Source organism: Gobius niger (assembly GCF_951799975.1).
Source record: "Gobius niger genome assembly, chromosome: 8".
NCBI lineage: Eukaryota > Metazoa > Chordata > Actinopteri > Gobiiformes > Gobiidae > Gobius > Gobius niger.
In genome coordinates this window covers 24,118,763-24,144,800 of record NC_136859.1, presented here as the reverse complement: position 1 = coordinate 24,144,800, position 26,038 = coordinate 24,118,763, and the positions used below count along the sequence as shown (strand labels likewise).

General features: G+C 41.6%; 1 protein-coding gene across 2 annotated transcripts in view; it reads right to left on the bottom strand.

The window, feature by feature from the left end:
* Positions 1-26,038, bottom strand: part of LOC306966614 (low-density lipoprotein receptor class A domain-containing protein 4-like) — a 262,075-nt gene that overhangs the window by 137,635 nt on the left and 98,402 nt on the right. For both annotated transcript variants that reach the window (XM_079561417.1, XM_079561418.1), the window contains exon 3: positions 923-1,063. In XM_079561417.1, the coding sequence (XP_079417543.1) occupies positions 923-1,063 (141 nt within the window). The remainder of the gene's footprint in view (positions 1-922; positions 1,064-26,038) is intronic.

Sequence of the window (26,038 nt, the reverse complement as noted above, 5' to 3'; positions counted from 1 at the left end):
GATTTATGTAAGGTGTGAAGCACAGGATCAACGATGCCACAGTATGTAAAAATCATCTGTCTATCTGCAGCTGTTGTCTATCATTTGATCATTATTAACATGCAGAACATGACAGCGGTGTATCACAAGCTATCAACATTGGAGACGCATGTAATGACACATCTGACATAATCAATTCACGTCCCGATAGACACCTGGTATTTCAGCAGACTGCAATTTTATTTTACACTCAGCTATCACGGCGCTTAGAAGCTCAAAAACACTCCAGAAGACCCTGAACAATCCAGAGACACCCCGCGCTCCTCCACGCAAACACATGCCGGATGAAAGCGTACTGTAAAAAGTTTCCCCTCTCCTCCGAAAAGTTGTTGAAAGGGAACAGCACGGCACATCAAAGTGTCCTGGCACACGGCCATCGCGGCCCATTGGAGTCTTTCACCCCTCTCTCTCTCTCCCTGTATCCTGCCTCCATCTCCGCTCCAGACCTCCACACTGTTTGCCTGTTCCCATTGATCGTGATGGGCCAGGGGAGTGCTCTCATCTAGTTCCCAAACAGAGGTGCACAGCGGGGGGCGCGGAGAGGGGCAACAAGACTCAAACCAGCTTCAAGGGTAAATAACTAATCTACAAACTTGAGTGGTGTTGTAAAATGGTGCTAAAGAACCGACGAACTAACCCTGACCCTCAATAAATTTCATATAAACGCTCTCTCTCTCGGACCCCAATAATGATACACAACATTATCCTAATCTTTCCACTTTGGCCTCAGGTGAGTCTTCAGATTGCATTTCATCAAAACAAGCCCAAAGCATGTCAACATACTGTTAGCACCCACACTGCAAAGATCATCAGAGACTCCACGCACACGAAGTCCTGTACAGTAACGGTCTAGTGATAAAGGCATGGTGTTGATGGTACTCACAGTGGAAGATGCCGGGTGGAGGGTGCTGCGTCACCACGGGGCAGTTCTCCTCGTCGCTGTTGTCCCCACAGTTATTCAGCTGGTTGCAGATCAAAGAGCCCAGGCGCAGACAGTTACCGTTGGTACACTGGAACTTGCACTCTGTGAGAAATCGGGAAGAGGAGCAGCCATGAGTTCAACCTTTGATAATGCTCGATATAACAATCGCCATGCTTTCCTTCTTTCTTCCAGTTTCTAAGTCATTGCAGACATAGCTCAACGATCCAGGCCCGGGTCATGCCCTACACAAGTATCACACATCGGCCTAATGTGGTGTTCTGAATCCTCTACACTACAGTAGAGTTCCACTACCTCACAAAGTTCACTTCAACCACTGTTCGTAACATATCTTGCCTAAAACTGAAACTCTTGACTTTCTTTCACTCTTTTACTCCAGTTTGTATCAACGCATTACTAAAATTGACTGAAGAACTAGTTTGTCCTCTCATGAAAAGCGTTATCACCGACAAACAAACTGTGATGAAAACATTTCGATTAAACCATGATTATTCAAGGTTCTGATGGGGGAAAATGGAACCAAGTGCATAACGTCCACCCACACAGTCCCCAGGTCAGCCTCACCAAAACATGCAAAGAGCATTGATAGAGTGTGCAGCTGTTAGCTTCTCTTATCTGTGAATGAACAAGGTCATAAACAGACCTGTTTTTAAACACAAGCTTCACTAGAAAGATGAGTTAATGACGAGAGTTCATACTCAAACAAGGTCATATGAAAAGTGGTCCGTCACTCAAAGCAAAAGAGAAGTAAACATTGATAGTGATGCTTTACTGATACACTCGTGCAGTCAGTTGTGTCTGGTGTCATGTCTCTGCCTCATAAAGGAAATACATTATCTTTACAGCAAAATACCCAAACTATTATTTTAGTTTTTACAGTAGAGGTAAATGCTACAAAACAAATAACAATTAGCACCCAATTGAGTTATTGACATACTAAGGGAACCAAAACTTTGAAATGTATTTGTAAAGTGTGTAAGTTAAAAAAAGAAATAGAACCAAATGTTTTGATGGAGCATTTGTCAGAGTTTATTCTGAACTCAAGTCTTGGATATCTTTCTTTTGGGCTAACCTTCAGAACTCAGCCTATGATTTTTTCTCCTTGAGAGACTTCAAAGCTTTGATAAAACCATGGAAGTGAGGAGTGAAATTGCTTTTTCACAAATGGATTTGTGTGTAGTCCCTTTGTCTGTTTTAGCATGCTCTTCGCCACGTTCAAACAACATGTAACCTTGTGAAGACGTGCTCCTCTGGTCAGGGTGCATCAAAACAGATCTTTATCTGTTCAGATGGATAAATAAATAGAAGCAGAAAGTCCAGTCAAAACAGCTTTAAAAATACATGCTTCTAAGTAGATAATACATCTTAGAAGGCTGTCTCTCATCAAATATGATGAATCAAATCACACCTTAAACAGTGGCTATGGGAAAACCAGGCCTGGGAACACTTGTGTTAAGTTGAGGTTATTGTAGCTTGTATCTTGTTGCCTGCCGAGTGACAATCTTTGCTTTAATCTGGCATATGTACACAGTGAATGTTGCAAATGTTTATCGACATAATTTTTTTTAGACCAGTATCATTTTGACTCTTAAAATAGATCTAAACATCTTATTATGTGTTGTGCCAAAACCAACCAGACATTTGACTAATACAGCATTTATTTATACAATCTGAAAATGTCTTTTGCTTTCAAAGGTCAGCCACTGTATTTCTGTCAAAATGCAAAGAAAAATAATGAGAAAAGTTTCGACTTAGACAAGAAAAGAAAAGTTGGCAATTCTTGTTAATCTTTAGTACTTAGTGCTTAGTCTCATACATTAATCATTTTTGCAAACTTAGGTTGTGTAATTTTGAGGTGATTTGGAAAAGAAAAATATCTTTTCCAATGCTGTCTTTTCCATAGCAACAAATCAGACTGTCTCATGCCAAACTCATTACTTAATGTGATTACATGGTTCCAATCAGCCGCTGTAATCAAGACTCTCCACACTCCACGTTCCTCTCACTCCTGCAGTTTTTTTTTTTTTTGTTGGTCTGTCCTTGGCAAAAGAAGGAGAAGAGAGACTGAAGCCAAAACAAATTCTTTACAGACACGGGACACAAGATTTATAATCAAACAGTGGTCCGTGAGCAAAAAGAACCATGTAAAGTGTATATGGAAAGTGTTTGTTGAACCTGTTGCATGTACTCCTCTGTTGTTCTTATTGGCTGACGATGACACACTTCCGGGTCAACAAAGAGGAGACCGGGATATTTCCACTTTTTAGATGCAGCCGAAGATTGTGGCCAAATTCACCTCCTTTATGGCAATATAGCAAGGGCAAACCATACAGCTGCATTGATATCTGAACATTGCCATCTACTGTTCAGGAGTATACAAGTATATAAATGTGACTCAACATGGAACCAACTTTATACTTGTTGCTTTGGAGCCTCAATAGAAATAAAATGGAGTACACAATAATGCAGTATATGCAGTATCTATGTTTAAAACACTGTGGAGTAAAAGTAATACGTTCTCGCTAAATATTAGTAAAGTAAGTAAATGACTCTCAAGTCTCTGGCTGCATGAAAGTGTTAATAAGCTTAGGAACCTCCTTCTCCTTATTGTTGACCCGGACGTGCGTCATCAGCAGCCATGACAAGGAGCATCCAAATGTGTCAGTGCAGTTAGGAGGGAGTTAGGAAAGGAGCTGTATGCGTCCTATGTCATCCCCTTTAGCTTAGGAACCTCGGGATGTTCCTCATCAGCCCATAAGGAGCTAAGAACAATCAATAGATATACAGTGCCTCTCGAAAGTATTCATACACCTTGAACTTTTGCACATTTTGTCATGTTTACAACCCTAAACATAAAGATTTTATTTAGATTTTTTTACTGAACATTCACACACAAGTAACAGACAACTGTGAATTGAAAGCAAAATGATACATGATTCCGTTATTTTTCAAAAAATAGAAAAGTGAAAAGTGGGGCGTGCATAATAATGAATACTTTGTGGAACCCCCTTTTACTGCAATAACAGCAGAAAGTCTTTTGGGGTCTGACTCTACAAGATTTGCACATGTAGAGACTGACATTTTAGCCCATTCCTCTTTACAAAACAACTCCAGCTCTGTCACATTAGAAGGAGAGCGTTTGTGAGCAGCAGTTTTCAGATTATTCCACAGATTTTCAATAGGATTTAGGTCAGGACTTTGACTGGGCCATTCTAACACATTAATATGTTTTTATTGAACCATTCCATTGTAGATTTATCTTTGTGTTTAGGGTCATTGTCCTGCTGGAAGGTGAATCTCCGCCCCAGCCTCAGTTCTCTTGCTGACTCCAGCAGGTTTTCCTCCAAACTTTTCCCATATTTGGCTCCATCTATGTTCCCAACTATTCTTACAATCTTCCCAGTCCCCGCTGAGGAAAAGCAGCCCCACAGCATGATGCTCCCCCCCATATTTGACACTGGGGATGGTGCACTCAGGACGATGAGCAGTGTTAGGTTTGCTCCATACATAACGTTTTGCATTTGGGCCAAAAAGTTCAATTTTTGTCTCATCTGACCAAAGCTCCTTCTTCCACATGGAGCTGTGTCCTCCATATGACTTCTAGCAAACTTCAAACGGGATTTCTTATGGCCTTTCAATAATGGCTTTCTTCTTCCACTCATCCATGAAGGCCAGATTTGTGTAGATACGACTTATAGTTGTCCCATGTACAGATTCCCCCAGCTCAGCGGCAGGACTTCACAGATCCTCCAGAGTCATCTTGGGGCACTTGGTTGTATTTCTTACCAGTGCTTTCCTTGTTCGGTCTGTTAGTTTAGGTGAACGACCACATCTTGGTAAGTTGGCAGTGGTGCTATACTCTTTTCATTTCCAAATGATGGATTGAACAGTGCTCCGGGAGATGTTTAAATCTTGGGAAATCTTTGTATAACTTAACGCTACTTTAAACTTCTCCAGAACTTTGTCCCTGACCTCTCTAGTGAGCTCCTTGGCCTTCATGATGTTGTTTAGTGACCAATACACTCCGACCACAGCTCTGAGGGCCTAAAAGAACAGCTGAAATTATACTGAGAGTAGATTACACACAGGTGGCCTCTATTTAACCGTTAGGCCAAGGTGTGAACATTCTGGAGTCATGAGGAATGTTATAAAGGCAATTTAATGCACTCAGAAAATGCTGTATGAATACTTATGCACACCCCACTTTTCACTTTTCTATTTTTTTGAAAAATAACGGAATCATGTATCATTTAGCTTTCACTTCACAGTTGTCGGTTACTTGTGTGTGAACGTTCAGTAAAAAAATCAAAATAAAATCTTCATGTTTCGGGTTGTAAACATGACAAAATGTGCAAAAGTCCAAGGTGTATGAATACTTTCGAGAGGCACTGTAGTATAAAAAAGATCAATGATTATCTATTCAGCTCCATTCATAGCAATGATCCCAAGTGGTCCGTTGCTGACATGGCTGCTCAATCTCCTCCTACGAAGCCTGTTCCTTAAAAGGGCAAACAGGCGGTAAGACCCACACTCGCCAGGCGGGCGGACCGGCTACGTGCTTCCACAGTTCTCCAGAGCTTGTCAATCAGGCTCTGGAGCACTGAAAAGGGTTTTACTTTTTAGTGCTGATGTACAAAAACCAGCGTGGTTAAAAATATGACACCTACCCCAGCATTGTCAAGTGGGGTCTTAGCATAGCGAAGAAAAAATAAAACTCTTTGGAGCCAGGCTTTTAAGCACTTCTAGGGAAGATCAAAGTCCTAATAAAAACCAAATGTCATTTGGAGTCACCCCTGGCCACCAGGGGGTGGTACTACAGCCCCAGCTCATGTCAGCTCCCCGCCATGAGCACCATAGAAAAACATGTTCCTCGGCCATTGGAACAATCCCAAAAGCCACTGCTTTGCCTCCCGAAGGTTTCCAAACTCTGCCAATCTCCGCATGAGTGTGAAATGATTGACAGTTTTGCTGCGTGACATTTCATTCAATAAAAATAAATACAAATATGAGCTATGTCCTTAATGTACGGAAGTATAAAGCAGGTCATGCATTATCGAGTCACGGCAGCATGTGAAAGTTTTACTGTAGGAAATCTGAACATTACGCACTTTTGTTTACATTTTACAAGAAGCTTAAGCCACATGCCTAATTTGCATATAGCTCGCTGTGAACTAAAGGACTGGATTCGGTGGAATATTTGGCCAGGGCAAGTAAAATGTCTTTGACAGAGCTGTAGCAGTAGAGTTGAGGATGAAACAGTTTGTTTATCATCATTCTCTGTAGTTTCATTTCGCAGTGGTTTATGTTGGAAACTTTCACAGTCACTGATAATTGAAGAGTGCAGTTTATAAACAGTTGTTTATTTAACACATTTGTTATATTTGTGCGGGTGGTAATCGTCGCTAATGTTATAAGGTCTGACGTAACTTCCTGGTTGTTCCATCCACTGTGTTAGGAAGGTTCAGATTGTCGTGATGGGCAAAAGGAGCAGAAGAACCTCCTGTACCTAACTGCAAAAGGTTCCTCAAGGTTGACCTCATGACGTCGGCCTCAGAGGTTAAGGAAATGGAGAAGGGAGCTTTCTTCCCACTTTTTAGATGCGGCCTATGTATCTGGCTACACCTAAACCTTCCTTTGTATCAGGTTCTCCATTTTCTCTTCATCCTATCTTGGTCAGAATTAAATATTCACAAATCGTCCCGTCAGAATGATAAGATTCTATCTGCATTCTGAGTAGTTCTGAGATATACAGTAGCTTTGACCTCTCATAAAATAATGGAAATGTAATGTTTTTTTGCTTCTTCTTTTTTTGCGCTTCATTTTAATAGCACACGGCTTCTTCTGAACACTTTTAGGTCACCCTCTCACCACAGCCCGAGAGCACTCCTCGCTTTAGTCCATGTTCCTGAATGCATCTCTCTCGGATGTGCGCAGGCAACGACCCAATGACACGGCACATTTTCTCCTCTTCCTCCCAAAACAAGAACAGCGTGTTCTGCAGCCCTTGTCTAGACGACAGAGCCAGTGCGTGCTGCAGTGTAGGGCTTGATTTAGAGAGAGAAGACGGGACGGAAAGGAGAGAGGGAAGAAGAGGTGTGGGCGGATGTGGGTGGTAATAAGTTACATCTACTCTTTTGGAATAAGCAGCAGTGTGTAAGCACAGTTTGTCATTCGGTCAGTAATTCCTAAACCTGGGGTCGGGACCTGAAGCCTCACAGGTCCTTCCGAATTAGGTTTGATCAAAATTCAGCCTCGGGATGTCGAATGAAACATACGAATGGACATACATTTTCCTTCAGTATTGTGGTTTGAAAACAGTGTCGGGGTCGCCGATGTGCCCACTGCTAAAAACACTGGGAGAAAAAAGGTTGAGCACCCATGACTTGATAAATTGCTAGTGGTTCAAGCCTCATTCAAAAAACATTGCTGTGCGTAAGACACTTGATCAACATGGCCTCCATTTGCAATTAATCACCTTTATAAATGTCATATTTGGAATGTGTAACCATGATAACTAAAAATATCACAATGTTTCCATGCTTGTAATGCGAAAAAAAATTAAAAATCAGAAGCATAGCTAATCTGTGAAATGAATGAATTAGGTCTCGATGTAATAGTTTAATTGTTGAACTTGGGTTTCTCTGTTCGGCTCCTGCTCAGATACGTCCTCCCTCCCTCTTTCTTTTCAGCTTCCTCTCTTTCCTTTTTTCACTTGGGGCCATTAGAGAACACTACATGATGCAAACCTTTTGTCTGGGCATCTGAACTTTTGTTTGTTAATGAATTTCTGACATTATTTCTATTGTATGAAGTCCCCCCCCCCCCCCCCCCCCCCCCCCGCACGGACCTGGCATCGCTGCGCGTGTCGTATTGTTGATCACATTGGCACACCATTTTGAAACTCTTCTTTCTTATCATTCTCATTGAGGACAAGGTTGTTTTTTGTCAAGAACATAGCGGCGCAAACACTGTACAATGGCATCCAGTCACAAAGGCCCGGATGCCTGCGCGCACCTAACCCCTTCCAGAGAAAAGCGGAGCACAAACACGTGGCGGAACTGTGCATGGGTTGTTGTTGTTTTTTTTACGAGGAACGGCCTTAAAGATGAGAGATGCACGGTACACACTTCACCCACCAGTGACCCTCAATTCCTCTGAGCGAGCGGTCCACTGAGCTGGCGCTTCTCAGGGTGAACGTTTGTAAAAGGCTATACATTGAAAACATATCTGAGCATTATTTTGACTACTCTCTGCTCTTTCTGGAGAAAAAGAGAAGATATACAGTTTGTAAACTTGGAAGAAGAGGGTGAACAGAACAGAGAGCAAATTCAGAAAGCCGACCAGTGCGTCCGTATTGTCTTGTGAGTGGCAATTAGTGCAGGCTGGGTGACCTGCCCACAGCCTCTTGTCTTCCTCATCTATCTGTGGCCTGTCTATGTGTCTGTGAGCTCACTCCATCTCCTCCTCTGTCCATCCTTTCCTCTCCAGCCCTATTACACTCTATTACTGTCCAATCTTGTCCGAGCCCATCTCGTCTCCTCTCTCTCTCTCTCTCTCTATCAGCGCCCTTTATACAGCCTTCCATCTCCTCTTTCCCTTTTGAGGCAGTGGTTTATTGTGCTCGCCAGCAAAGCTCAAATTAAAGTCGCCTCCGAAAAGCCTGTAAGTTGTAAAAGGTAAGAAAGCCGAAGCATGCCTTTGTGCACGGATGTTAATTTGTCTGTTGAGATGCTTTAGTCAGGTTCTTCTGGGACGTGAAAACATGTACTTAAGTAAGAAGAAAGGTACAAAGGGATAGAGAAATGAGCATAATACTGATAAACAAACAGCTAATGTAGGCCTAAGAGTTGTATCACGCTGAGTTAGTGTAGACCCAGCATCAGAAAAAGCAACATTGCATGGCTTGAAAAGAAAAAAAATAATTAATGAACTTCTGCAAGGTGTTGCTGAGGTCGATAAATAGGATAGGAGGCATTATCGATGTATTTTTAATGGAAAACATGCATGTGGAGATCTCAACTAACGCCAAATTTACATTACTATACAGCCCGTAAGCACAGTAGAGCAGCATACACGCGGAACTTTTTTCCATAGCCGATCATGATGTTTACACTAGCACTGTTATACGCGCAGGTGTATTTACGCGAGGCTGCCCCTAAACTAGAATGGAGTTCTATTTTGGATGCGCATAAGCGGCAAACTCCGGCATTTTAGACGGGAGCATGGCACGGATTTTCAAAGTGAATTTCCGCGACCCTCTCAAAATAAGTTTTCAGTTGATTTTGTAAGTACACATGCAGCATCCTTGTGTTTGTGATGGACAACAGAAAGTTGATTGTCGAACATACTTTATGCTTAACACAAATTTTACAAAAACTATGTCAAAAATATGCAGCACGGCACTCACAAGTTTGGGTTACGACAGTAAGTAAACATTAGCAGAGACACCTGAACAGCGTAGCTTCAACTGCTCTGACGCTCAATGTGTAAATTTGCGCTTATGAAAATACACGCGTACGTCACATCCACTGATAGCTCCAGGTTTAAAGGGATATTTCAGGATTTTTGACATAGGGCCTCATTTCCTAGTTATCCAGAGTGTTGCTGATACCTGGAGATTTTTTTTTTGTAATTCATGCAGTTCTTATATTTGAAGAGTTTCGTGGCGCTAGGCTAATGCAAGGCTAGCGCATTTCTACGATATCAGCTAGCCTGCATTAAAAACAGTCTTACACACTCCACAGTGCACCTGAGGCAAATCACTTATAACGCCAGACTAACCATATAAATGTCTGTGTCGATAGAATTACTTTTGGAATAAAACTGACCTTGCATCAAATGAACGATCGCATTTTGAGGGACAATTTTCTCGCAGATCACTCCGCCGCTGCGTAGCTTATACAACCACGAAGCTGATGCTGCTCAAATATAAGGTATTTTAAATGCAAAATGGTTAAAATTATTCTATCGACACAGACATTTATATGGTTAGTCTGGCGTTATAAGTGATTTGCCTCAGGTGCACTGTGGAGTGTGTAAGACTGTTTTTAATGCAGGCTAGCTGATATCGTAGAAATGCGCTAGCCTTGCATTAGCCTAGCGCCACGAAACTCTTCAAACATAAGAACTGCATGAATTACAAAAAAAATATCTCCAGGTATCAGCAACACTCTGGATAACGAGGAAATGAGGCCCTATGTCAAAAATCCTGAAATATCCCTTTAAGTGCGGAAAGACTTGCAAGTATGAACAACCTGGTGTCTCTAAACACTGGGGGCTTGTGAAAGCAATGGCAAGCATGGAAAGACAAGTTAACTTTTTTTCTTTTGCATTCTTTATTTGTCCTCATCCTTGTGACAATGACATGTTCAAACAATAGCTTCCAAATTAAATGTAGATTTTCCTATTTGATTACAACATTTACATAAAATAACTGTCTAACCACAGTAATTATGACAATTACGTGCTCAATTTTACGCTTCATTTTATTCTGTAATCATCAGAGACTATTTACCAGATAATACAATTTTAGATTATGTCTCTCTCTCAAAAAAAAAAAAAAAGTTGTTATAAATTAGTCCAAAGCCAGCAATAAAAACCTCTATATTAAATTATAGCCAGGAAAGTTTCAAATATGATCACAATTGAAAAATTACAAAAAACACTCAGGGACCCTTTTCAAACAAAGCTGTGAAATACTACACTAACAGTTGCAATATTTCCCTTCAGATTTACCTCGTCTGTATAATTGGTTGCATTTCCATCCAAATGTCAAAGCTAATGAAGAGCACACACCTCCACAACATAAATGCATTAAGGCTTGAGCGATCTAACTCGTTTTTGTGCACTGCCGAAGCAAACATTAACCTTTTCCACCTCGCTTCCAACTTGTTCTGTGCTGCACATCATTGTTCAAACACAAAAACGCTTTTAATTAATACAAATAAAAAATCACATAATTCTCCGAGGGGCCACCTCTTGAACAGTTTGTGAGTTCAGAGAAGTGACGGTATGTAACTGGACCATCTGTACTCCTTACATAATTACGCAGAACATAGACTTTATTTATTTCATGTTCTTGTGTTCAGTCAAAGTTTCCTCTCTTCTAAGTTTTTGTAAAGAATAATAACTGTGAGGCTAGATAAGAACACTTAATTATATTTTTGCTTCAAAGAGAGATAAAAGACCCACGCTGCTCAATGACCCTCTTCCCTTTATTATTGGAAAGTACCACACAGATTTCGGATCTCTTATTCAGGGTAGTCCTGGCCCCAGAGTGAGTCCTATTGTTTTTGTGTTGGGGAGACTGAAGCAGATACCAAGAGAACATACAAACCCCACATGGACCAGGCTTGTTGCTATGAGGCCAGAGCACTTACTGCTGAGCTACCAGATCGCCTTTGATTAAAAAATGTCTTCCCAAGCTCCTCCAAATCTAAACCAGGGCTATGCTAGGACTAATCCAGGTCTGAAATTGGGTATCAAAGAGGTGGACTAACACAAAGGAGCCATTCAAAGATGATTATTAATTGAACAAGGACTAACAAAGAGGGCCCCCACAGAACACCAGAAGTAGCACCACTATGGTACATCTGCCACAGCTTGAGAACCACTAGGTGCAGGACCACATGTCCTATGTTGCATTCAGGGCTGGACTGGCCATCGGGAGCACTGGGAGTTTTCCCGGTGGGCCGACGTACTTTTGGGCCCACAATAGAAACTAGAAAGTTCCACTGACGTTCAGATTATTAACTGAATGCAATTACACAGCTCATCCACCAGGGGTATCTGACGCTTTTCAAACCCATCGTTTTCTTGAGTTATGGTTCCCAGATAATCTCGCATGTAATGAGAAATGGACCTCTTGGATACAACATTACTCATGCCCCATATCATATTTGCTAATATAAGTGAAAACAGTTTATTGTAACACCCTCCATTTTTACACATTTTAGACAAATGTATGTAAAGAAGTGCACGCTAGGAGTTTGGAAATAGCGTCTCCTTTCCATTTAAAGCAGTACTGCTGTCCCTAGAGGCCATAAGCGCCACTGCAAATCAGTTAGCATGTTGCGCTTTTTTACTCATTAATTGTCCGTGAGAGTAAATACTACGCTGACAGAAAAGCCAAAAAGAGAGAGGGATATTGTACATCCAATTCCACAATGGAGATCATTGTTTTCACTCAAACTTGGCTGTAAATACTTTTTAAGTGGCGCTAGCCCGCAGCTAGCTTTGCCCGTTAGCCTGTTAGCTTCTTCTTCGTGATTCCATTAGCGTGTATTGGGCCTCCGACCCAGTGCAGGGAAAGTTGCAATTGTGGTTTTCTAGCCAGAGACACCAGGGGGAGATGAAAGACCCCCCAATCATCCCATTAATACTTGCATTACCCCCAGGGGGACTACAAAAAGGATTTATTAAGGTAAGCACGTTAATTAGTCCTGCTTTAAATGATTTGCAATGTTTTTTGCATATTTGGGACTTCTATCCTCACTCCACACCTCCCTAACTCCATGGACAGTTTTACCATTTCATTACCTAAATCTACCCTGTGATCATTTAGTTGATTTTGTGAAGTGTATTTGTGTTGTGGTCGCAAGAGGAACCTCCTTAACAGAACACACATTTTAAGATTGTTAAGTAATTTTACAAATGTTACAGCAACTTGTAAATGACAAGACTAAAGTGGTGAATGCTATGAGGCAATGAGCTTGAATTCGGCAGAAACAACATGCAGCTATTGTCCTCAGTTTTGTAGCTTATACTATTTTAATTGAAGGGCTTATTGTATTACCAATGGCCTCGACTATTGCATTGATTATGACAGTTTTAGAGGGCCGGTCTGGACTCAAAAGTCCTGGGCTGATTTTTTTCTGCCTGCCAGCCCTGTTTGCATTCAAATAAATAATCCACAAGTCAGTAGTCTACAAGGATGATGGTGAAGCGAGCAAAAGCTAAGGATCTATTGGCTCTCTGATGGCCCCGATATAAAAAAAATATTGTTATTGTTCTGTGTAAGCTCTCAGTTGTACAGAAGTTGATGGTATTTAAGTCATCATCTGTAGGCAGCCTTTTGGATGAGATGCGAAACATCCAGTTGATGAATCAAAAACCTTCATCTGGGATTGTTTGAAGAAGTAAGCAAGGGGACACTAAGGAAACTTCTCAAATGAAAGCTCTTTTCTCTTCTAAGCCAGCGCTCCTAACAATCTAAAGACAACGAAGGACTGGACGCTATTGAAGCTAACATCATTGCAGTGCTAAGAAAAGTTCAAGATGAGGCACACTGAGCTCCATAAGCCCCCTTCTATGAAAACTGCAAACTGTTATCATCTACAGTGCTGTGCTGTGGTATGGTGCGCTGGGGTTTGGGATTCTTTTGACAGACAAGAAGCAGGTCGATGAATTGATTTGGAGAGAAAGCTTCATCACTGGCGATAAAGTGGACACTGAGAGGATGACGGAGGTGAGGAGACTCCAAAAGTTAACTCCATAATGAGGCATCCATCACGCCCTCTCCATGCACCGGAGCACCTTTGCCCACAGGCTGTTCTGACTAAAGTACTGAAGCGCTCGATAAGTTTGTCCTGCCAACCACAATTAGGCCTCATAATGACTGCGCATAATCAATGGGCATTACGCTGCATCACACCTTTACTCGATCTGATTCCACGTAGGTAATTTCCAAGAACAATCAATAATAAATACTGACGTTGAGGCAAAATATGTAATTGCAGCTGAATGTTCTATATGCATTGGTATAGACCATACAGCGCAAGGACACAAAAAAATTATAAGTCTGAGCTAGATAGAATCTCAGATCAACATCAGAAAGTAATTATTTTGTCATTGGCCAATTGTGACCTTATCTGAGATTCTGATCAAAATATTTCAGTAAGTAATAATCATTTTGGACCAAGTAATTAACACAATAATAATGAAAATAAATGAGAAAAAACAACAGAGTTATCTTTTCTCCATGTTCCTGTTAAAATAATTATTTTAATATTAAAAAAAGGTAATTTCACCCAATGAATAGAAAAAAAAAGACCAAACCAACATGTGCGTTTGCTGCTCTCCTCAGACCTGACAGTAACTTGACTGGGACGGGACGTCTCCAGCTCGTCTCCATGGAGATGTTGACAAATAGCTGCCAAATATGATATTTAGATGGGTTGGGTCCGCATCCAAATCCATTCTTGGATTTCCCACTGCAAAAATAGCATTTCCTCTGTCGAGCCGGTCATTAGGAGCATGTTTTGTAACGCTGGCAACAGTACAGTCCAAAACTGTACAGTGTGCCTTTTAAATTATGTTCAATATGTCTTTCTGTAGAAATGAAGGCAATCGTAGATAACTGCTCCTGATTGGCTGCAACTGCTGAACACTCCAAGCCCTGCATGAGTTGAAACATAGGGGCATCTGGGTGAATAAAAAAGGAGAATAAATGTGTGCCAACTCAACATTCAGAAAACATGACGCATTAGAAAACATAAAAACACTAAATATAAATTAGAACAAGTGGGTCAAATAGGCCAAAAGGTGCACAGACTTTAACATAAAACCCTTTAGAAATCCAGAAGAAAAACGGTTCCAAGAACATTTTCTCACATACACAATAGTTAATAGAGTGGTTACAATTCAGTCTGTGTTGAAGGAAAGTTTCAGATCAATCAATACAGCTTAAGAACTACTACATTTATTGTTCATCATCGACGTATATTGTTGACAAAGGTCTGAATATGAACACAGAAAAAAATGCTGCATTAACTTTATATAAAGTTTTCTTTTTGCTGAGCATGGGGACTTACCATCTGTCACCAGCACTCACTGTCTTACCCGATCACTTCAAGTACTGTAGGCTACATGAACATTTCCATAAACCTCACTCTTTGTTTTTTCTCTTTTCCTGTCCTTGTCAGAAGTCTGATGTCAGCTGACCTGTCAGACATGTAGACTGTATAATCTAAGCACATGACACTGTGGAGAGGCCCACATTCCCTTTCTGTCGACAAAAAGGGGAAAAAAAATAAGTAAAGGAGCAGATCTGAAAGAAATATGAGGCAACATGACATGAGGTACCACTTGCGAAAATGTCTTGCCCTTAAGTACCATCTTTAACAAACCAGAATGAGTTTGGATCTTGACTAAGCCAGATGCATAGAAAAAAAACTGAACTACAATGTCACTAAATGAATCTTTGGCCTTCAGGAGAAGAAGAAGAAGCCTGTAGAGAAATGTTCCTGCAGCACAGTTTGGCAATTTTTTTATTGATACTAACTCAAACAATATTTCTGACTGGAACTTACTTTGTACCTTGTCACAATGTGAAAGATGTGATTTTATTATTCGTTTATTATGAGCTCCCATGGGACTCTTGCATGTACACAGCAAGTTCTGGTTGATGGGGGGGACTTGAATCCAGGACGATGCCATTGATATTTTTGTACGGACTCCTGGAGTCGACTTATCTTTTGAGACGGCGTGGCGGCTGAGTGGCGGAATAACACCAAAGACAGCGCTATGTTTCTCATTCCTTGCACAGCCTTCCACCATTTTCCCATCAAAGGCGTACTTTTGTTATTGCCATATTTCACGTTACTTTGACTGCACTGTTCTCTAACCAGGAGAGAGCCGGACCGCAGTGGGGGGAGAAAACTACTCAAGCAGTCGCAGCAGACAGAGAAAGTGTGACGTGAATTTCACATCGACTGTGAGTGTGCGCCTGTGTGTGATATAACAAGTGTTGCAGCCCGCAGTGACAGACCGGGGGCCGGATACGCGCTTTTAGAAGTGTGCACTGTCCCTCTGTGTCCTTGTCTGTCCATGTGGATGTGTGAGGCTGGCTGTAAGCAAATGAGAGCCAGAGAGAAGCTGCTGCTGCTGCCGTAACCCTATCTCCATTCTCTCTGGTCTGCAGCTTCGGGAAAGATAATGGCGGAGAACTTTTCAACCATGCATTTCGAGACACAAATGGTACAGTATGAGTGTCCCAGGACTGATTCCCAAAACCTTTCTGTAGTTTGCATGTTTTCCCCCATGTCTCAGTGGGTTCCCTTCCAGATCCACATGACCTATGGCTTCAAAGCTTCAATCCAAGACTAAAACAGGGCCTTATAGAGGTCTGGACAAGGAACCAAAGTTTGAGAAACCAATGGTCTTCCTACTATATGTAAAGAATTGAAAGGACATCACTAAATGACCAAACGAATAGTAGTTTCAGGAGTTTGTGCCTCTAATCCCAGTGACTCCGGGGCAAAGCGTGTCGAGCTCAAAACTGTGTCTGTCACTTCTCTCTCTATTGTATTATATTAAAAAGCATTAGGCACTGAGAGTTTATGGGGTCCATGCTGAGGCGAACAGTGAAGTATGTATAAACTCACTGTGAAGGGCCATTACAGCTGACTCGGCTCTCCACATGAACTCCGCCATTAAGATTCACAAAACACAAGTGCCCCCAGATGGATGCGGGGAAGTGATATCACAAGATGTTTTATCATTCATCAAAACTTTGTTGTGAAACTATTTCAATGGAGTTCTCCAGCGCCGATATGTAATGTGCCATTGAATTGAATTGAGCACATTCCAACCCACACAGAGAGAAAATGACTTGGTAATGCACTGAATTTCTCCTTTTTTCTATTTTTTTGCGAGGCAGAACTCATCATGGTTTATAATGATATGATAAAATGGCACAAATTCTCATCTCTGTAATGTAGCGGCAGAGCAGATAGGGCTAAGCCAGCATTAAGGGAGTCGTCCTATCAAAATGTTCAGTGCAATCACACCACCATATTTAGCCTAAAAGCCCTCATCTGATCGCCTTCTCCAGAGATACAGTGCCTCAAACCAATTTTATTTTGCCTATCTTGTCACAACCCCACCTAAAATTCAGCCTCACTTTTACATCTTTACCTCCATCTTGTTTTTTTCCCAATAGGTTTTTCCTATATATACAGTGATTTATCTGTTCATTTTGACATATATATATTTCCTATATATACTGTATGTCAAAATCCATTCAGGAAGATCTCAGACTGTTTTTTTTAATTGTTGGGCTCTTCTGGTTCCTTTTGGCCATTTTGGGGCACTTAGGTCCAATGCCTAGCACAAATATGGCATCTTTCTACTGAACATGGTTCTGCCGTGCACTGCACGATCTAGTGCGCACATTGTCACATATCGACTCTACCCAGTACACGCGTGTGTTTCCACTACACCACACAACAGCAGTTGTTGTGGGCGGTGCCCCCACAGATGTGCATGCTGTACAGAACGTCATTAAAAGTTTTGTAAGCCGCGATGAGAACAAATGTGGACAAATGCTGCCTTCTGGTGGGGTCATGGAGTCATTCAGAGGTGCCAAGGCAAATACTAAAGGAAAGAAGCAGCTAAAAGACAAACTAAAGGTAAGCAACATGCAAATATCATGCTAACACCAGCTAAAGTTGCCCTAACAGCCACTAAATGCTAATATCAGCAAAACCCTCTTCTGGACCAGCGGTATACGTATGACCTGCTTGTCAATAGTGAGGGCTGTCCTCTCTCTCTTGTTTGCCAATCAGAGGCCAGCGACGTTACATTAGTCTCGGTTCAGCGCTTTGCCACAGCCAGAGGTCGGTGCCGAAACTTATACCTGATCAGACCAGTTTGGCCCTGGCTTCAGCAGTCGAAAAGCTGGCCCAACTGGATTGACCAGGCACTGGGCTGTGCAGTGTCTGCCAGTGGAAAAAACCCTATAGGTCCCTCCAGTATGGGGGCACCAGCTCGGAACCAACACAAATAGTTGAGTATGTAAAAGAAATCTTTTGCTTTTACTTTTAAATTTACTTTTTTTTTTTACTAGTTGTAGCAAAGGTTTTGCAGCCCTGTTTCCAACTACTTCCAAGAAAATACTTATGCTAGTTACTACCTACAAGATACTCACCAATACTTTGGAGTCGACATAATGCCATGAAATATGTACAATATATCCTGTTGCTGGGAAAGTACCATGATCATTATACTTTTAGGTGCCATGTTATTTTCATGCTTTGCTGTAATGTGCAACCTTTTCAGATTGGATTGGCTTGATAATAGCTGTCATGTCTTTGTAACCCATTACTTCAAGTCTTGCTTTTTATTTTTGCTTTTTTTTGCTGTAACTGTCCTAAGTTTCCTTGCCCTACGTTACCCACAGCACCTTTTTTTGGCCATTAGTATACATCTCCATAGCTCTTCAAAGGCGCACTTAGGAAGGTGACCCAGTCTGAGGACGAGCCGTATATAGATACTGCAGGTGGCACAATTTTGGGCCATAAACAACCGCAGTGAACTGGAAAATGACTCCGTTAAACCACTATTTATCATGTCTTATTTAAAGCATCATTATGTTGTTAATTCAACTTAATAGATAACATTGCAACCAACTTACAAGACATTATGGCATTAAGTTTAGAACAGTGATATTGACAGGGTAATATTCTTTGGAGATTCATGTGACATGAGTATCGGGTTAGTCTGCTGCGACACAATATAGTCAATTAGCAATTAATCACTTGTTTGTTGTCTAATTTTCATAAACATGCTCCGTTTAGATGCGTGAATGTTTTACGCCTCCTTGTTGTTTATTTGCCCCCCCCTTAGATTCAATCATACACAAATGTACACGGATACTGGAGGCAAGGTGGGTGAAGTGTCTTGCCCGAGGACACAACCAAAATTAATCAAACCCTCGACCTTTCCGATCAGGAGACGACCTGTTCTACCATCTGCGCCATTGTACTGAGGTACATACCGCAGGCAGTTATGACACTAATTAATCAAATTCTTTTCCAGTAACACTCAACTTTTCTCGCGCTACAGACAGAACTAGCACGACCACACTAACTGCAACGTCAAACTCAAGCACTTAAAATCCAAAATTGCTGCTAAAGTTTAGCATAAACGTGATTTCTCCCCCATCCTGATTCTAACCACAACAGATTTCTCTGTTTGATCCACCTTGCTTTTACGAGCAAGTGTAGATCAGAGGAGGCCTGGGTGGTATAGTGGCTGCGCAGCGTTTCCCCAGGTGGCTGTGAATTGTGTTTGTCAGAGTGTATAATGTCTCTCTCTTTCCCTCTTGCCACTGTTTCTCTCTCTCTCTGTGTACTTATGCGTAAGTGATACAAGCCGGGCAGCCGTGTGGGGCAGAGGGCCAATAAATGTGCTGCAGATGTTCCTATAGTCCATGAAGGACCGGGATGAATCTCCAACCTGGTGCCCTTCTCTGCACACCGCTCCCTTTAGGGGCAGCGTATCCAAAAGTGCGGCATCGTATTATGAATGTAAAGTTCCTCATATACTGTGCCTCTCCCTTGCACCATCCAGACATCTATTCCTGCAAAACTGCATTGCAAGCATATTCAGTGCTTGTGATTATTTTCTTTTAAAAAATGAGTGGTGAGCAGGTCTGATCCTGGACTAAACCAGGCCTAAGCTGGGCTCAGTGTGTACTACTGTAGCACTGCAGTGGCATGGTCATTTTACTGAGGCCTTCTATTATTTAGGAGCCAAAATGTATTTTTATTGAGTTAAGTAATCATGATATTAACATCATTCAGTTAATTGCATTCCTTTTAAAGAACAGTAATTATTATTTGATTTAATAAAGGCATAAAAAGAGAGAAAAAAGCATTGCCCCCATATAACCGTAAACTGACCCTGCATGTTCCGGACCTTTACGTGACAATTGAATTTCAATCCAGGACCCCTGTTTTATAGCATCAACTTTGAAGACCTTATTGTCCACAAAGGTACCTGAACAAAGTCTGTCACTTCCGCTGGTATAGGTATGTTGTTTCTCCTCACTCTTTATAAAGTAATGTTAACTTTGTATGTATAACGGACAAATTGGTTTGGACAGTATCAGGTCAGTATTAGCACCTTATCGCATTGATGGAGTTCAACCACAGGCCAGTATATTGTTTCGGTTAATGATCTGAAAAAGGTTCACCAAATGAATGCTTTATGATTATAGTGGAAGCCTAAAAGATGCTGCTGAAGATATAATTTTCCCTTTCTGATGCAAATAAGTGCACTATTTTGACAGCTAAAGGTGGAGTGACGAGGTAATGTGTTTCAATTTATTAAAGCTCTACATATTGGTCGTGAGCTTCAAGACAAAGGGTTGCTATGGATTTTAAAAGTAAAAAAAACAAAACAAATCTGTTGAAATATATTTAGTGTCTAATTAAGAAAATGGTATGATAAAGCATCAAAGGAACTGCGAGACATGGTTCCACAGTTTCATCTGCCAGACAGCCACAGCGAGCGTCAGTATCAGATATAGCCTCAGAGCCTTGTTACTATGCAGATGATAAAAGCACAGGCTGCCACTGTCTGGAGTCTGCGGCAGCGTACCGTAAGCTGAAACATAAGCTGTTCAAGTCGCCCTATAGACAAGGGGCGACTCGACGGATCAATACCTGACACCAAAATTCGTCAGCAACTGGATTTTGGACTTCATGTTCTACAGTTTTATCTGATATATTAATAACGGTGGTGAGCATGTAGCTGGAGTAGTAACAATACAGGTCAAAAATAGCACTTAGGTAGTTGTATTAGTCATTTATCCTAAGCTGCCTTCTTGTATTTTAACAAACAATACAGTGCCGTGTTGATATTCAAATATACAGTATACAAGCAACCTCATTTTCCAGCAACAATACTTTTACACATCCAAAGGCTTCTAACTTCCAGAGAGCCCAACTTTCCCTGATATGAAATCCATATATGTGTCTTGCTTCCAGGAGTGCCAGACCAAATACAGTCCGTGGGCCGAGTGCGACTGCTGCAGCCACTGCCCTTGGTGTGACCACTCAATACAGGGCGCCCGTCCAACCCCAAAGAGAAAACAACTAAAGTTAGAAACGACGTGAAAAGTTTACTGTTTCTGAACTCAGGATGACATGATAGATAACAAAAGTGGCACAACATTTGAATTTGTTGGGCTACACGTACACTAACCATTCATGCTCTGACTATACTCACTTTCATTGTGTTCATTTATTTAAGCTACGGAAGTCCCTTTAAGGTTTCAAGGTCAATTGAAAGCCTGTCATGGGGTGCATGGTACACAATGGTTTTGGTAATAACCTGTCTGTAGTTCCACGTTGCATGCATTCATTTGGTACAATTGCGATTCCACAATGTAAGGCGGAGACGAACCCACAGTATCTAACACGTAGGCATAACTCAGGTTAGTTAGTTATTCCTGCATCGCTATTGATTGCAAACATTGCCAGTCTATTGTACATTGCCAGTCCATTGTATTGCTGGCTTTACATTCCACAATGATCTAGCACGTTGTTCTGCGCGCCTATAGAACTTTGCTGTCTTGTTCGCCATCACGTCATCCTTTGTCTCCTCTCCTGTCTGCCCTCAGTGTGACTGCGCGCGCCATATCTCACCCCTATGTTTCGCCTAATTTCATCTCTATCCTCTCCTCTGTCGTTTGGGGCCCGAGACGGATAATTAAGCATGTCAGGCAGTTTCGCTGACTTGGCACTATTGTCGGCCATAAAGAGAGATAGAGAGAGATGGAGAGAGAGGAAACAGAGGGAGAGGGACCTTCAGGCTTTGTGAGTGTGTGTGTGTGTGTGTGTTTTTGGTCCAGACAGTGCATCACTCTGACTGTGGCTGAGGGAACAAGGGGTGAAAGGACTTGTGTGTACGCCTCAGGGAGGAACAGTCACACTACTGTACGGCCGCAAAGTCACACTGTTTCAACAATGTGTTTCAAATCGATGCGAGAGATGGGAGAACAAGAGACAAAAGAGAAAAACACTCAAGACCATAGGGCCTATAGGTGTGTGCATGGATCACAGGAATATGTGCCCCTATCAGTCACCAAGCCGGTGTGTGGTTATAGTGTCCTTGCCGAAGCTCACACCAAGCCTTTGCTCCTGCTGTAAGCCGTACCCTTTAGTATCAGCATTATACCATTAACTTTATTGTTTCCCTTCATGGCATTAGATTGCTTAGATTGCGTAGTGTAGTGTGGACTTAGCTTAGCCATAGCATAACCTATACCATATCACCACTGAGCTGGGGCCCAACTCTTCTTACTTTTCTCATTTATTTACTGATAATATGGCAATGACAATTATTATACCAACTGTGAGCTTGAACCCAAGATAACTGTCTCCTTTAACTGAGCAAGGCTAAAAATGTGTCCAGTCCATGTGTCCGCCTAATATTGGCGTTTCCAGCTTTTGGTCCAGACAGTGCATAACTCTGTGGTTGAGTGAACGAGAGGTGAAAGGACTTGTGTGTACGCCTCAGGGGGGTACAGTCACACCACTTTACGGCTGTAAAGTCACACTGTTTCAACAATGTCTGCAAATCAATATGAGAGATGGAAGCACAAGAGACAAAACCTCATAGCTGTTTTTTGAGCTAAAAAAATTAAAAAAAAGACTCAGGACTGACTCAATACAATGTGTCCTCCCAACACAACCAATAGCATCACAATAGTATGATAACCTATTGTTTTATCACATTTTGTATAGGTAGGCCTTTCAATGAAGGTCTAAAACAAACAATGTAACACATTACTTACATATGAGGCCAAATTGACAACAAATGACACATTTGCAAAACAGCGTGTGTAGATATGATGTAATGATATGATTTGTTAGGTATGATAATAACTGAATTTCGAGGGCCAGAAGAGGAGGGTGGATGGGGCTGATGGCTTTGTCATGAACGTATCATGTGTGGTCTGCCAGGGCAAAACACCCTCCATTTCAATGAAGGAAATTCACTTACTTTTTTTTTAATCTCTCCTTACAAATGTTGTTGGCACAGCATTATTCTAGTAAAATTCAACGGCTTGTCCAGTTGATGCACGGGGAAAGACACGGAAAGTTAAGTTTTGCTGTTCAATCTCGATAATGTATATGAATATTTGTCTGAAGTGCTTTTTTTTTCATAACAGATAGCTAAACATCACTGGCTTGAGTTAAATTTACACTTACGCTGTGGAAGTTTATGTCCTTGCACTACACTTTATGGGGCCTTAAGCTAACATATAATGAGGCTTACTCCGATCTACATTCCTTCCAACTGTAGATGGATGATAGCCTTATCGCAGTGAAATCACCTGACAGCAATAGCGGCGCAGTCTGACCCAGGCCTTTTTCCATTTTCTCCGTCTTTATCCTCCATAACAGACTTATCAGTTCATTACTCAGATGAGAACCGGAATGAAAATGGTTGTCTGAGGGAGCTGCAGGTGAAGGGAGCGTACAGGTTCATATTGGTCTGTCTACGCACTCATGCAATAAAGTGTAGACAGACCAATATCAGCTCTAATGGTAATATGTCGTTTGGATGCTTTTTTTGTTTACAATTAGAGGCCGCATTGGGCCATCTTTATTTATCTTTTAGGGCTGTTACTGGAGAGGATATGCACTTTTTGTTTTCTTTTTCCTTTTGAACAGAACCTTCATCTGCATAAGCTCTATCTCGGAAAGCAAGTAACATTTTGTCTGCCCCATATGTTACAGGCTGATCTAATGGAAAAGGGTCAGAGTGAAGAGCTCACATTGTTGGACGTTAGACTGCACTCACCCACTTCTCCTGAAGGATGGATCATAAGCAGAAGAAAGAGGGTTACTTTCTATCATTACTATCCATGTAAAATATATATACATATTGTAGACTCCCTAGTTCAGGTGTAAATGGTATAAAGGTACATAAAAAACTATCACTAAACATTCCCAGAAATTCAAAATGGACTTTCTGAATCCATTTGCTAGCCAACTATAAATCTAAATTAAAATGGTCTGATATCCTCCACTAGAGTTCATTACTCATGTGAGGAATAGTAAATGGAATTGGTAGCCTGAATGTTGCGCTGCTTGAGGTGGAGACAGTGTGCACAGGTTAATATGGGCTGGTTAGCGAAAGCTCATAAACATGTCCTAAGGTTGCCCGCTCACTGTCAGCAGTAACGCACAGCCCACGCAGACGCCCACATGCGTGAATAAGTGCACGCGCAAACGCACGAGCGCGCTTATGAAAACTGTGACGCACGTGCACGCAGAGCGCACAACTACACCCACACTTCAAACCTGCACTGCAAAACCCACCACAGCATCTCACCAAAAGTTAGTTTGACCAGATCAGAAGTTATCATGTGCTTCTCAAAAGGTTCCACACAGTTTATGATTTTACTCAATAAAGGTAAAGCGTTTCATCTACAAATGTTTTTAAGGACATAAACTCACTACACTAGCTTTTTAAATAATAAGATCTAATTTTGTCATGAGATGTACCATCATTTGTAAGATTAACAATGGGAACGTCAAAAGATCCAAGAAACTCTGAATCTTAAGCAGTTATTTCTCAAAGTGAGGCTAACTGGTTTGGATTTAGAGTGTAGCTAGTCTACCAGAGCATCTTGGCAGGCAGTAACAGCACCAGCCAAAATAGCATTATAAACTCCGTCACCTCCTGATCATATCATGAGGCTGAATCACAAAAGATAGGCACTTGTCTGGCTCGATGTTGGCCGCAGCTAAATCCAGATTGGTAAAACAAGAACAATAATAACGTTTGCCTTGGCGTGGAAACATGGCTCTATTACAACACTGTTGAAGCTGATGTTTTAGACACCTATAGGGCTAATAGGTGTTGCTCTTTTTCTGCAGGTGCTAGTGTTTTGATCACATTTCTGCGGCGTGGAGTTTGCCCTGCATTCTTTAATGCTGGCACTAGAGCGGGATATGTGAAATATATCTGGGAGGTGGACAGTGTTTAACTCACAGTGGGAGAAATAGTTTAAAATTTGTCCTGAAAAAGCTTCATAATAATTAATTGTAGTCAGCGTTGTTTGTAGCACACCACAACACCTTTTTTCTCAAACGAAAGCACAGGCGAGCCCAGCAAAAAATGGCATTCACGGAGATATACCACCCTGTTAATGACCGATCTTGTCTGATGTCGAAAGGTAAATAGGGATTGGCTTGTACCTAGATGGAAGACAGGTACCTTGGAACAGCCTCTCCTCTCCAAGGTATAGGTTTAGCTGAGTTGTTGGTTTGTTTGGGTTTTTAGTCTTAGTTCATTTTGTGCAATTGTTGCTACAATTGTAGCTCCCCACCATGAAGTATGGAGTGAATAGTGTCGCGCTTTGAGGAAATTGTCAACTCAGGGTTGTAAAAATTCAAAACAAGCATAAACCATTATCCTTATTATTTGTACTTGGTTTTATTGGTTTGGTTTATTTGGTCGGGCCAGTGCATGTTGATGAACATACATGGGTCTGATGCATGTTAACACGCCACACCGGATTGTAGCCTTGGGCGAATTTCCATCTGTCGTCCCCTATGCACACTCTCAAACACCCTCTCATTCATCCTGGCTTATTGTATATGTTTTTAGTACTAACCGGAGCACCCGGCAGAAACCTACGCACACAGGGGGAGAACATGTAAACTCCATACAGAAAGGACCAACCCTGGTGGGAATCGAACCCGGACCTTCTAGCTGTGAAGCACGAGCGCTAACAACTGTACTACCATCCTTCCAGTTTTGAGTTTTACATTTCTTAGCTGTTTTATCAAACTGGGTTTTAAATATAGGCGAGTTGTCCATAGTGAACAGTCAGGGAACCTGCCTCAATCCCAATGACAAATCGTACAGACAAAACAGAGTGTCCTTGCTTTACAGAGGAGACAGCATCTTGTGCAGGAATGTTTAGTTGTAAATGACTTTGAGATGCAGTTGTCCATCAGCATCCAGTTTGTTCAATCATTCCTCTGACACGTTAAGGATGAGACGCCGCCTCAAGAAAAACTATATACTTCAGACAATACGAACGCACATAAATCTGAAAGAGCAGCGCTTTTGGGCACGGTAAAAAATGTCGGAGGTAACATTGTTATCTCGTCATATCCCATCTGAGTGACTTATGATCGCGTCTAGGTTTGTGTATGGGACCAGCCAGCAGCCCCAGAGCCTACATTTGTTTAACAGGCACCAAATGAATCCACTGGAAATTGCCACAAAAAAAAAGGAAATAGATCTGCT